Source organism: Thalassophryne amazonica, chromosome 5 (genome assembly GCF_902500255.1).
Source record: "Thalassophryne amazonica chromosome 5, fThaAma1.1, whole genome shotgun sequence".
Classification (NCBI taxonomy): domain Eukaryota; kingdom Metazoa; phylum Chordata; class Actinopteri; order Batrachoidiformes; family Batrachoididae; genus Thalassophryne; species Thalassophryne amazonica.
The window spans coordinates 109,779,960-109,792,295 of NC_047107.1; the positions used below are offsets into that span (position 1 = coordinate 109,779,960).

At 41.4% G+C, this 12,336-nt stretch overlaps 1 protein-coding gene across 1 annotated transcript in view; it reads left to right on the forward strand.

The window, feature by feature from the left end:
* fbrsl1 (fibrosin-like 1) overlaps positions 1-12,336 on the forward strand; it is a 744,464-nt gene that overhangs the window by 361,990 nt on the left and 370,138 nt on the right. The window contains 1 exon segment of the mRNA XM_034171080.1: positions 4,826-4,927. Within this exon segment, the coding sequence (XP_034026971.1) occupies positions 4,826-4,927 (102 nt within the window).

A 12,336-nucleotide genomic window follows, 5' to 3' on the forward strand; every position in this document is an offset into this window, starting at 1 on the left:
CAGCTATTATATGTTGACCAAGGCGAATGTGAAACAAGGTAATACAATGTAACTTAAATAGCATGTTCTATTGCAAATAAACAGACCGTGTTAACATTAAAACAGCATCAAGCAATGCATTAAATACAAACAAATAGAAAACAAGATGGATAATGCCATAGAATCTGCATAAACATTCCACCCACTCGCGCTCCAAGACTAGAACCTATGCCCCTAATCACCTTGAGTGCTTATATCATAAAGATTCTCATAATATAATAAATGGTATGGGCAAAGAATTTGCATATTATTTCTATGGAAGATCACATCTGATGGTTGTGGATGTTTTAACTCTATCATCAGGCCCAGACTGTGCGGTCAGAAAACTGCATAACAAAGGTGACACCATCCTAACTACTCCCAATTCCTGGTTTCTACATCTTTTCTGTACAACCTGTTTCTTCCTAGCGGAGAGCAGATGCGTTGGCTCGTCAGGCCACAGTTCATATGTCTGGGCTGAGCTCATTAAGGAGCAGCAGACTGGCCTGCATGCAGTTGAAGCTGACCTCCCTGATTGTTGCATACCAAATTCTCCTATAATCATGACTTTATATTTATGGATGAAAATGTTCTCGACGAGGCCAGATGTTTGGTATTAGGAAGATAAGTTAAGATGTTGTAATCTGATTTTGAATTGACCTGGCAGGTGCATTGGGACAACGGATGGGAAGAAGTCATTTGATTTTGGTTAGGAACAGTCAACGAACATGGTCAGAGGTCAAGGTCAGATGTCCAGCCCAATACTAATATACAGTAATGTTCAGAATAATAGTAGTGCTATGTGACTAAAAAGATTATTCCAGGTTTTGAGTATATTTCTTATTGTTACATGGGAAACAAGGTACCAGTAGATTCAGTAGATTCTCACAAATCCAACAAGACCAAGCATTCATGATATACACACTCTTAAGGCTATGAAATTGGGCTATTAGTAAAAAAAAAAAAAAAAGTAGAAAAGGGGGTGTTCACAGTAATAGTAGTGTGGCATTCAGTCAGTGAGTTCATCAATTTTGTGGAACAAACAGGTGTGAATCAGGTGTCCCCTATTTAAGGATGAAGCCAGCACCTGTTGAACATGCTTTTCTCTTTGAAAGCCTGAGGAAAATGGGACGTTCAAGACATTGTTCAGAAGAACAGCATAGTTTGATTAAAAAGTTGATTGGAGAGGGGAAAACTTATATGCAGGTGCAAAAAATTATAGGCTGTTCATCTACAATGATCTCCAATGCTTTAAAATGGACAAAAAAAAAAAAAAAACAGAGGCGCGTGGAAGAAAACGGAAAACAACCATCAAAATGGACAGAAGAATAACCAGAATGGCAAAGGCTCACCCATTGATCAGCTCCAGGATGATCAAAGACAGTCTGGAGTTAACTGTAAGTGCTGTGACAGAAGACACCTGTGTGAAGCTAATTTATTTACAAGAATCCCCCACAAAGTCCCTCTGTTAAATAAAAGACGTGCAGAAGAGGTTACAATTTGCCAAAGAACACATCAACTGGCTTAAAGAGAAATGGAGGAATATTTTGTGGACTGATGAGAGTAAAATTGTTCTTTTTGGGTCCAAGGGCTGCAGACAGTTTGTGAGACGACCCCCAAACTCTGAATTCAAGCCACAGTTCACAGTGAAGACAGTGAAGCATGGTGGTGCAAGCATCATGATATGGGCATGTTTCTCCTACTATGGTGTTTGGCCTATATATCGCATACCAGGTATCATGGATCAGTTTGGATATGTCAGAATATCCAAGACCAGAAGAGGTCATGTTGCCTTATGCTGAAGAGGACATGCCCTTGAAATGGGTGTTTCAACAAGACAATGACCCCAAGCACACTAGTAAACGAGCAAAATCTTGGTTCCAAACCAACAAAATTAATGCCTTGCAGATGTGAAGAAATCATGAAAAACTGTGGTTATACAACTAAATACTAGTTTAGTGATTTACAGGATTGCTAAAAAAGCAGTTTGAACATAATAGTTTTGAGTTTGTACCGTCAACAGCAGTTGCTACTATTATTGTGAACACCCCCTTTTCTACTTTTTTTTACTAATAGCCCAATTTCATAGCCTTAAGAGTGTGCATATCATGAATGCTTGATCTTCTTGGATTTGTGAGAATCTACTGAATCTACTGGTACCTTGTTTCCCAGGTAACAATAAGAAATATACTCAAAACCTAGATTAATCTTTTTAGTCACATAGCACTACGTACTATTATTCTGAACACTACTGTATAGGAAAATAGCAAATTTTGTGGAAATGTGTTCAGATATTTTACTGTTGGTGATCTTGATCGATTAAAAGGGCTTTGAATGTCGGCTGTGGTGTTACTACGCTCACTGAGCACTTCTGATCTAGTCTGCTGCAGAATCCATTGACTTAAACCTTTGAAGCCACTTCATATTATTTCCTTAAACACTACAGTATTATTTGGTGGGTTTTTTTCCCCCAAATTTGAAACTCCAGGTGAGTACAACAGGTCTGAAATTGGGTTGCTGCTGTGTTACTTTTGCTGTTGCCCGCAGCAGCGATGGGTCGAGGTTTGAGGTTGCAGGTGTTTTGTCTGCTGCCAGATCTGCTTTGCATTTACACAAAGCACCAACTGACGCTGACGTGTACGGCAGTGTGTTTGTGCTGCGCTCGGGCTAAACCGATCATTGCCCATTGAACGCCAGTTGATGCCAGCGTGATTATGCCGGATTGTTACGCACAGCTGCCTAAATTGCAGTTAAAGATCACAGAGACTGAGAGGATTTGAGACGACATCTGGACCTTTAATTTATGTCCGCTGGTTGAAACGCTGCTGCATGTCATCAGAATTCCGAAGCTTTTGCTTGCGGTTTGTTTCTGTGAGGGGTGCAGCTGTTTGTCATTACCATGACAACCTGAACAAGGTCAAATTTTGTCGTGTAGACAGTGAGTTGACTGGGAGACATTTGGATGGAAAAGCAGTGTAGAAATCTCCAACCTTCCTTTTCTCTCAAAAATTCTTGAAAGGGTAGTTGTAAAACAGCTAACTGATCATCTGCAGAGGAATGGTCTATTTGAAGAGTTTCGGTCAGGTTTTAGAATTCATCACAGTACAGAAACAGCATTAGTGAAGGTTACAAATGATCTTCTTATGGCCTCAGACAGTGGACTCATCTCTGTGCTTGTTCTGTTAGACCTCAGTGCTGCTTTTGATACTGTTGACCATAAAATTTTATTACAGCGATTAGAGCATGCCATAGGTATTAAAGGCACTGCGCTGCGGTGGTTTGAATCATATTTATCTAATAGATTACAATTTGTTCATGTAAATGGGGAATCTTCTTCACAGACTAAAGTTAATTATGGAGTTCCACAAGGTTCTGTGCTAGGACCAATTTTATTCACTTTATACATGCTTCCCTTAGGCAGTATTATTAGACGGCATTGCTTAAATTTTCATTGTTACGCAGATGATACCCAGCTTTATCTATCCATGAAGCCAGAGGACACACACCAATTAGCTAAACTGCAGGATTGTCTTACAGACATAAAGACATGGATGACCTCTAATTTCCTGCTTTTAAACTCAGATAAAACTGAAGTTATTGTACTTGGCCCCACAAATCTTAGAAACATGGTGTCTAACCACATCCTTACTCTGGATGGCATTACCCTGACCTCTAGTAATACTGTGAGAAATCTTGGAGTAATTTTTGATCAGGATATGTCATTCAATGCGCATATTAAACAAATATGTAGGACTGCTTTTTTGCATTTACGCAATATCTCTAAAATTAGAAAGGTCTTGTCTCAGAGTGATGCTGAAAAACTAATTCATGCATTTATTTCCTCTAGGCTGGACTATTGTAATTCATTATTATCAGGTTGTCCTAAAAGTTCCCTGAAAAGCCTTCAGTTAATTCAAAATGCTGCAGCTAGAGTACTAACGGGGACTAGAAGGAGAGAGCATATCTCACCCATATTGGCCTCTCTTCATTGGCTTCCTGTTAATTCTAGAATAGAATTTAAAATTATTCTTCTTACTTATAAGGTTTTGAATAATCAGGTCCCATCTTATCTTAGGGACCTCATAGTACCATATCACCCCAATAGAGCACTTCGCTCTCAGACTGCAGGCTTACTTGTAGTTCCTAGGGTTTGTAAGAGTAGAATGGGAGGCAGAGCCTTCAGCTTTCAGGCTCCTCTCCTCTGGAACCAGCTCCCAATTCGGATCAGGGAGACAGACACCCTCTCTACCTTTAAGATTAGACTTAAAACTTTCCTTTTTGCTAAAGCTTATAGGTAGGGCTGGATCGGGTGACCCTGAACCATCCCTTAGTTATGCTGCTATAGACTTAGACTGCTGGGGGGTTCCCATGATGCACTGTGTTTCTTTCTGTTTTTGCTCTGTATGCACCACTCTGCATTTAATCATTAGTGATTGATCTCTGCTCCCCTCCACAGCATGTCTTTTTCCTGGTTCTCTCCCTCAGCCCCAACCAGTCCCAGCAGAAGACTGCCCCTCCCTGAGCCTGGTTCTGCTGGAGGTTTCTTCCTGTTAAAATGGAGTTTTTCCTTCCCACTGTCGCCAAGTGCTTGCTCACAGGGGGTCGTTTTGACCATTGGGGTTTTTACGTAATTATTGTATGGCCTTGCCTTACAATATAAAGCGCCTTGGGGCAACTGTTTGTTGTGATTTGGCGCTATATAAATAAAATTGATTGATTGATTGATTGATTGATAGAAATGTCCATTTTGCCCTCAGCTGCACAAAAGTTTGAGTGTGTGCTCCTTTTCTCCTGTCCTCCATTACAGATCAAACCTCTGGTGGTACGTCCAGTCAAAATCAGCGAGGTCGAGACAGTACAGGAGCTGAACCGGCCCCACAGGAGCAACTCCAAGGAGCAGCTCAGCGAGGTGAGACCCTGGACGAGACTTGTCCCTTTCCTCAGAGCTCCCACAGAGAGAGAGGCAGGAGGCTTCTCTGCTTCCGCACGGCAAGGCGGGGCTGCCCCGCGGTGCATGTAGGCGGATGGCAACATTAAGGCAGAGATCAGAGGGCGGCCGGTGCAGCAGCTCCTGCTGTTTTCAGCTCTCACCTCATAAATCTCCTGTGTGTTAGGCTGGCAGCTCATAGACAGGAAATGATTAGCCCAGTCACACAGCATCACCCCGTTGGCCTGGTGTTATTTAAAGCACAGCGCGGTTAAACGTAGACGTGACCTAACGCGGCTCAGCCAGGTGTGGGCCGACCTCGCCGACCCCAGAATGGAACGAGTTAAAGACAGTGTTCCAATTATCGCCGGCGTCCATATGTCGGCCCATTTAGAGGATGAGTAGGTGACAAAGGAAAATGGAGGCGAGGCATCGGTTCAGCATATGGGATGAAATAATGCAATTTAGATACAGGAGAAGTAATGAGAATTTATGCAAAATCCCAAGCGGCTCATTTTAAATGAATGTAGAAATATGCTTCCTAACTAATGCCTGTCAAGCAGGCCTCCCAAACTGAACTAAATTCAATCAGACTGTTCATTTAGCTGACGAGAGCAGCAGGAGGCGAGAGAGAGAGAGGATGGGGAGAGAGAGAGGGGGAAGGAAAATGTGCAGGCTTCTTCTCGAGAAGGGCCAAAGTGATGGGGGGGGGGGGTGATTTTAATGAACGTATTAAACACATTGTTTAAAGCAATTCAGTACTCCAACTGAAAATCCAGCATCATTCATGGGGAAAAAAAAGCAGTTTAATTTCTCCCATTTTTGTGCTGATGCTTTTTTTTTTTTTTTTTTTTTACGCCTCGCTTTTCTGCTCCTCTCTCGACTTCCCCTCGCGCTACTCCTCTTGAATTTGTGTAGAAGGCTGTCTTTTAATGAAAAAGTCAGGAGGAAGAGGCGGGCTTGTCAGATAAAAGAGCGATGCTGGTTGACAGCTCTGACAGGGATATACGACGCGGATTTGGGGGGTGGAAGGTGGGAGAAGAGGATGGGAGGAAGTGATGGAGGTTGGCGGCGCGGTGTTCTGAACGAGGGGTTGGGGTGAAAATTGCATGCTGCAATCGGCAAAGGTGTTAGATGTGGTGTGTCTCTGTAATGTGCTGCCAGATAAATGGGCCACAGACGCTGATGGCTGCAGCTGTCCGTATCCATCTCGCCGCGCCGTGTTGTATCGCCAACTGTAGGCACAGGAATGCATCAAATGCACATTTGTCATCTCACAGTCTTATATATATATTTATATATGTGATTTAAAAAAAAATTCAGCTGCATGAAATGGCGCACCAAGAGCGCGGCTAATTTTCGTAAAATGCACTCCACCGCATCAAAGTGGCTCCGCGGCTTTAAGAGCTCTTAACCAATGACGCTGCGTTGGCAGCGAGTTAAAATGGATTTCGCTTGTCTTTACCGCCAAAGGAAATGGAGACAAATGCAACATACGGAGTGCGCTCGCCTGTAAAAACAGTCATGCATCAATTTGGGAGCAGGGGGGTTAAAAAAATACATCACAGGGGGAGCTGTTTGCTCATTGCCACGCTCGGGTCTTTATCTGTTTATTTTGACGAGGTAATTGTGCCTGTGGTGCTGCGGGGCCTCGGCGACGAGCCGCAAAAGGATTAAGGAAATGTGAAGTGGTGCAGGAGTAGGAGGAGGTGGGCACTACTGTGTTTGTGTGCCATGAGGAGAGGGAGTTGTGGTGCCCCTTCCTTCTCACCCAGACCCACCAACCCACCAGGTGGGGGCGTGAGGAGCTGCTCCATCTTATTCCTCATTAAGCCCCACCTACCTCTGATTGGTCCGCCTCTCCACCTAAAAGAAAAAAAAACAGTAGTCTGGTTTGGGTGGGGACAGGCTGGTTCCTCCCCTCTTGTCACCACTCATTCTTTTTATTTTTTCACAGGGGGCAGAGAAGGGGGCATGGAAATGGGCTGGAGATTAGGGGGCGGATTTAGCAACATTTCTCTTCTCTGAGGCTGTTTAGTTAACTCTTAAATGCCGCCAGCATCCGCCCCATCCCGCAGAGCAGCAGGCAACCTAAGTGACTGACACACACACACACACACACACACACACACACACACACACGGTCCTCCGCCTCCACCCACACCGCCTCGCTGGGGCGGGTTCTTAAATCCTTTTGAAGTCCTAAGCGCTGCAGAAATCCATTGAGAGCCAAGTATAATGGCTTTTAAGAGAGAGTGTTTAGCTGTATGCCGACCCTATGGCTTATGAACCACTGGCGTTTTAATAGCCCCCACCCCCTCCTCCCCTGTCTCTCCCCTGTCTCTCCCCTCTTTTCCTCTCTTCACTGGCACTAAATCCAATGGATTGTCCCTCATTATCATTTAAATAAGCCTCTCTTTCTGCTCAGAATGCTCCACGTTGAATGGACTCTGCACAGTGAGGCTAATTCCAAATGGCCTTGGCCTCCCACCACCTCTGCACGTATACAGTCACATGTTTAAGTACGTGCTCGCACATGCACCCACACAACCAAAAACAGGCTTTTGGCCTTTCTGTGTCCACAGATTTTCCCTTCCGCAGTTTTTTTTTGTTCTTTTTTTCCTCCTCATCCTCCACTCTGTTGCAAAGCGGTTGAGTAGAGCGGGAATAGCCTTTTGATTCCCGCAGAGCATGCTTTCCGGATCGCTGTGGGGCTCCTCCCTAATCGTCGCTGCAGGAGTCATCCTGCAAATCAGAGGGGCACACGGGCATTGATGAGGGCTGAGGCCTGGAGCAGGTGTGGGAGAATGGATGAGGGCCATCGGGGGGCTGCACAAGGGAGGCAGCGACGGCGAGGATGAGGGGGAGGTTGTTTGGTTTGAAGGTGGACCTGTGGATGAAATTGGTGGAGCAGAACCCCTCCCCCACCCACCCCCGCCCCTGAGATTGCCAGTCTAGATGAAGGAATAAAAGCAATGAAAGTGGAAGGATAGATTTAGAGATTGGTATTTGTGCTGGTTGCCAGAGAAGTGCTTTTTTTTCCTCTCTCCATCCTGTTCTTGTTCTGCATTTAGAGTGCGCGTGCACACACACAAACACGCACACACACAGAATTCAACATGTCTAATGGGCAAACTGCTTTCCTAAGTACTAACTGTGACAAAAATGTGATATGTGATATTTTCTCATTTGCGCTTTGACTTAAATTCCTTATACAGACATTAATACATTAAGTATTGAGTAAAAGAAATAAAGTGCTTTGGACAAGAGCACTTCCTTTGCATCAGCTTCAATACATATATTAATATTTTACACTGATGATGCTGAATCTGTTCTGTCTGATCTAAAGCCAAAACTTGGAAAAATATACAGTCAAAAACCCGATTCGGACGGGATCAGTTTTATGTGGAATAATAAAATTTTACCATAGGACGTATGAAATATTTATGTCTGATTTGCACGGGTATAAATGAGTGGTGACTCAATAAACAGGCCTGATGCAGGGTTGGTTGTACCCCTCAAAAAAAAAAAGAAAAAAAAAGGAAAAGCAATATTGCAAGGCTTTTCCGCATATGTATTTTTTCATTTTTGTAACCTCTGTCACAAACAAACATGAAACAAACGTGTCTTATCACACTGACTTTCTATTTCATGTATCTCTTTATTTTTTAATCTGCATACAACATGCAGATGTGCAGTGAGGGAATGCACAGTTGAAGTACTGACATCAACGTGTTCACACGATTTCAGAGACTGTAGCCAAAATTAGTGTGAACGGATCAGTACAGAAACTCTATCTACATATGTAAAACTTAAGTGTGTTTGTAAAATATATGCTGTTGCCAGGTTGATTATCTTCCAAATGCACCATTTAAGAACCTCCATACGAGATAAAAGTGGCAGAAAACTCATTTTCCACAGCAGATGATGGAATATTTACTGACGTGTGTATTCACACAGGATGACTATAACCTTGGGATTATTTCTGCAAATTCTTTTACAGAAGGTGAAAGTCAACACAATCTTTCCTGAGTTTGGCCATGTGCCACGTTTCTCTGGGCGTGATCCAGCATGCAGGTGTCTCAGTGTTGATGACCCCAGCAGCTAGAGAAGACAACAAGGACGCCCCAGGTTTTGCCTGGCTGCAGTAGATAGCTCAAAAGGTGGCGATGCACCAATTGTCTTCCTGGGTGGTTGCCATTCAGGACCCAAGATGGTTCCATGGTGTGGTGGATTTTGTGACACACAGCACCAATAAGTACCCCTATACCTAAGCTAAAACGTTGGTGGCTTTTTGGATTAACAATTGCGTGTGTGTATATACACCATGCAATAATGAACTCAGCAAAAATGATCAAGGTCAAGTACATACCTCATACGATAAGTCTGTCAGAGTGTTCCATGATGCATACCTCCAAATGGCCGACCCACATCCAAAATGCCCTTGTATTTGGCACGACTATCTGATCTTTTTATAGCTGTCTAATTGACAGTGGTGTCAAAAGTACACACATTTGTTACTTAAGTAGAAGTATAGATACTGCAGTTTAAAAACACTCTGGTAAAAGTTGAAGTATCAACTTGACTTCTTTACTCAAGTAAAAGTGAAAAAGTATGTGCTCCAAAACCTACTTAGTATAAAAGTATAAAGTAAGCTTTAAAAAAAAAAAAAGGTAGATGCCACTATATGAATTGAAAGCTTAATTTAAAAACTGATTCGTTCTACAACCCCGGCAAAAATTATGGAATCACCGGCCTCGAAGGATGTTCATTCAGTTGTTTAATTTTGTAGAAAAAAAAGCAGATCACAGACATCACACAAAACTAAAGTCATTTCAAATGGCAACTTTCTGGCTTTAAGAAACACTATAAGAAATCAAGAAAAAAGATTGTGGCAGTCAGTAATGGTTACTTTTTTAGACCAAGCAGAGGAAAAAAATATGGAATCACTCAATTCTGAGGAAAAAAATTATGGAATCACCCTGTAAATTTTCATCCTCAAAACTAACACCTGCATCAAATCAGATCTGCTCGTTGACATTGACCCTGTGCCATGACATTGACCCTACATGTCTTTTTGCAAGGAATGTTTTCGCAGTTTTTGCTCTATGGCAAGATGCATTATCATCTTGAAAAATGATTTCATCATCCCCAAACATCCTTTCAATTGTCCAAAATATCAACGTAAACTTGTGCATTTATTGATGATGTAATGACAGCCATCTCCCCAGTGCCTTTACCTGACATGCAGCCCCATATCATCAATGACTGTGGAAATTTACATGTTCCCTTCAGGCAGTCATCTTTATAAATCTCATTGGAACGGCACCAAACAAAAGTTCCAGCATCATCACCTTGCCCAATGCAGATTTCATCACTGAATATGACTTTCATCCAGTCATCCACAGTCCACGATTGCTTTTTCTTAGCCCATTGTAACCTTGTTTTTTTTCTGTTTAGGTGTTAATGATGGCTTTCGTTTAGCTTTTCTGTATGTAAATCCCATTTCCATTAGGCGGTTTCTTACAGTTTGGTCACAGATGTTGACTCCAGTTTCCTCCCATTCGTTCCTCATTTGTTTTGTTGTGCATTTTTCGATTTTTGAGACATATTGCTTTAAGTTTTCTGTCTTGACGCTTTGATGTCTTCCTTGGTCTACCAGTATGTTTGCCTTTAACAACCTTCTCATGTTGTTTGTATTTGGTCCAGAGTTTAGACACAGCTGACTGTGAACAACCAACATCTTTTGCAACATTGCATGATGATTTACTCTCTTTTAAGAGTTTGATAATCCTCTCCTTTGTTTCAATTGACATATCTCGTGTTGGAGCCATGATTCATGTCAGTCCACTTGGTGCAACAGCTCTCCAAGGTGTGTTCACTCCTTTTTAGATGCAGACTAATGAGCAGATCTGATATGATGCAGGTGTTAGTTTTAGGGATGAAAATTTACAGGGTGATTCCATAATTTTTTCCTCAGAATTGAGTGATTCCATATTTTTTTCCTCTGCTTGGTCTAAAAAAGTAACCATTACTGACTGCCACAATCTTTTTTCTTGATTTCTTATAGTGTTTCTTAAAGCCAGAAAGTTGCCATTTGAAATTACTTTAGTTTTGTGTGATGTCTGTGATCTGCTTTTTTTCTACAAAATTAAACAACTGAATGAACATCCTCCGAGGCCGGTGATTCCATAATTTTTGCCAGGGGTTGTACATGTGGCCCAAGACCCAAAACCCAAAAGTACCCCCCAACACCACCTGCACGAAAATGTTTCAATTCTAGAAGCTCTGAAATGCAATCTGGGACTATTCCAGACAATAAACTGCAGTGAGTGCAGCATCCATTTAGTGAAGAAAAAAAAAACTTTCCTTATTCAAATTCATTCCAGTAGTATTCTGCTCTTACAAGGATGCAGCAGTTTTCTACATAGTTTGGCAGATAGTTCTGGAGGAAATCACTGAAGAAATTAACACATTGAAAATATGGTTTGACCGAAACAAATTGTCATTAAATAAGACAGGGATGAAGTGGAGGTGTAAGAGTCACTAGGTGTTCACAGGAAACATTTATTTATTTATGTATGTATGTATTTATATATGTATGTTCATTGTTGCTTTTATATTTTCTGTTGTGTTTCTATTCAGGTTCTTTTTGCCTCTTTCTCTAAAATTGTATATAATAATCATTAGATTATTAATATATAAACAAAAATAAATTTAAGAAATATTACAATTTGAAAACAAATGCACCCGAACGTGATGAGAGCTGATTAATGCTAACTTTTAACATTGAAAATGCCATAGACATGCTAACGCGTTAGCGTCGCTCCCGTTTTTTAAGTTATAAAATACATCTATCAACTGTTTCAGAAGACCATAACAGGTCGGTTTAACATAGAAAAGATAAATAATACTCACAGAAGTATGCTCTTTAGGGTTTTAGCGGGGGAAAATTAAGCGAAAGAAAGAAAGAATAAATGAAGCAATAGGTCGAAGTATTGCTTCAATCTGCGAAACACTGCTTGGATTGGTTCACGGTTCAAAGCAAAGCCGTGCTGCAGAAAAGTTGATTACAGGCACACATGACGTGAAATATATATATATATATATATATATATATATATATATATATATATATATACATTAAACTGAAGGCAAGAGTAACGAGGCTGTTTGTTTTAAAAATGTAAGGAATAGAAAGTACAGATACTTGTGTGAAAATGTAATGAGTAGAAGTCAGAAGTAGGCAGAAAAATAAGTAAAGGAGTAAAGTATAGATACCTAAAAAGTGTACTTAAGTACAGTAACAAAGTATTTGTACTTCGTTACTTGACACCTCTGCTAATTGATAAAACCAAAATACGAGGTCTGTCAAAGTATCGTACCTTTTT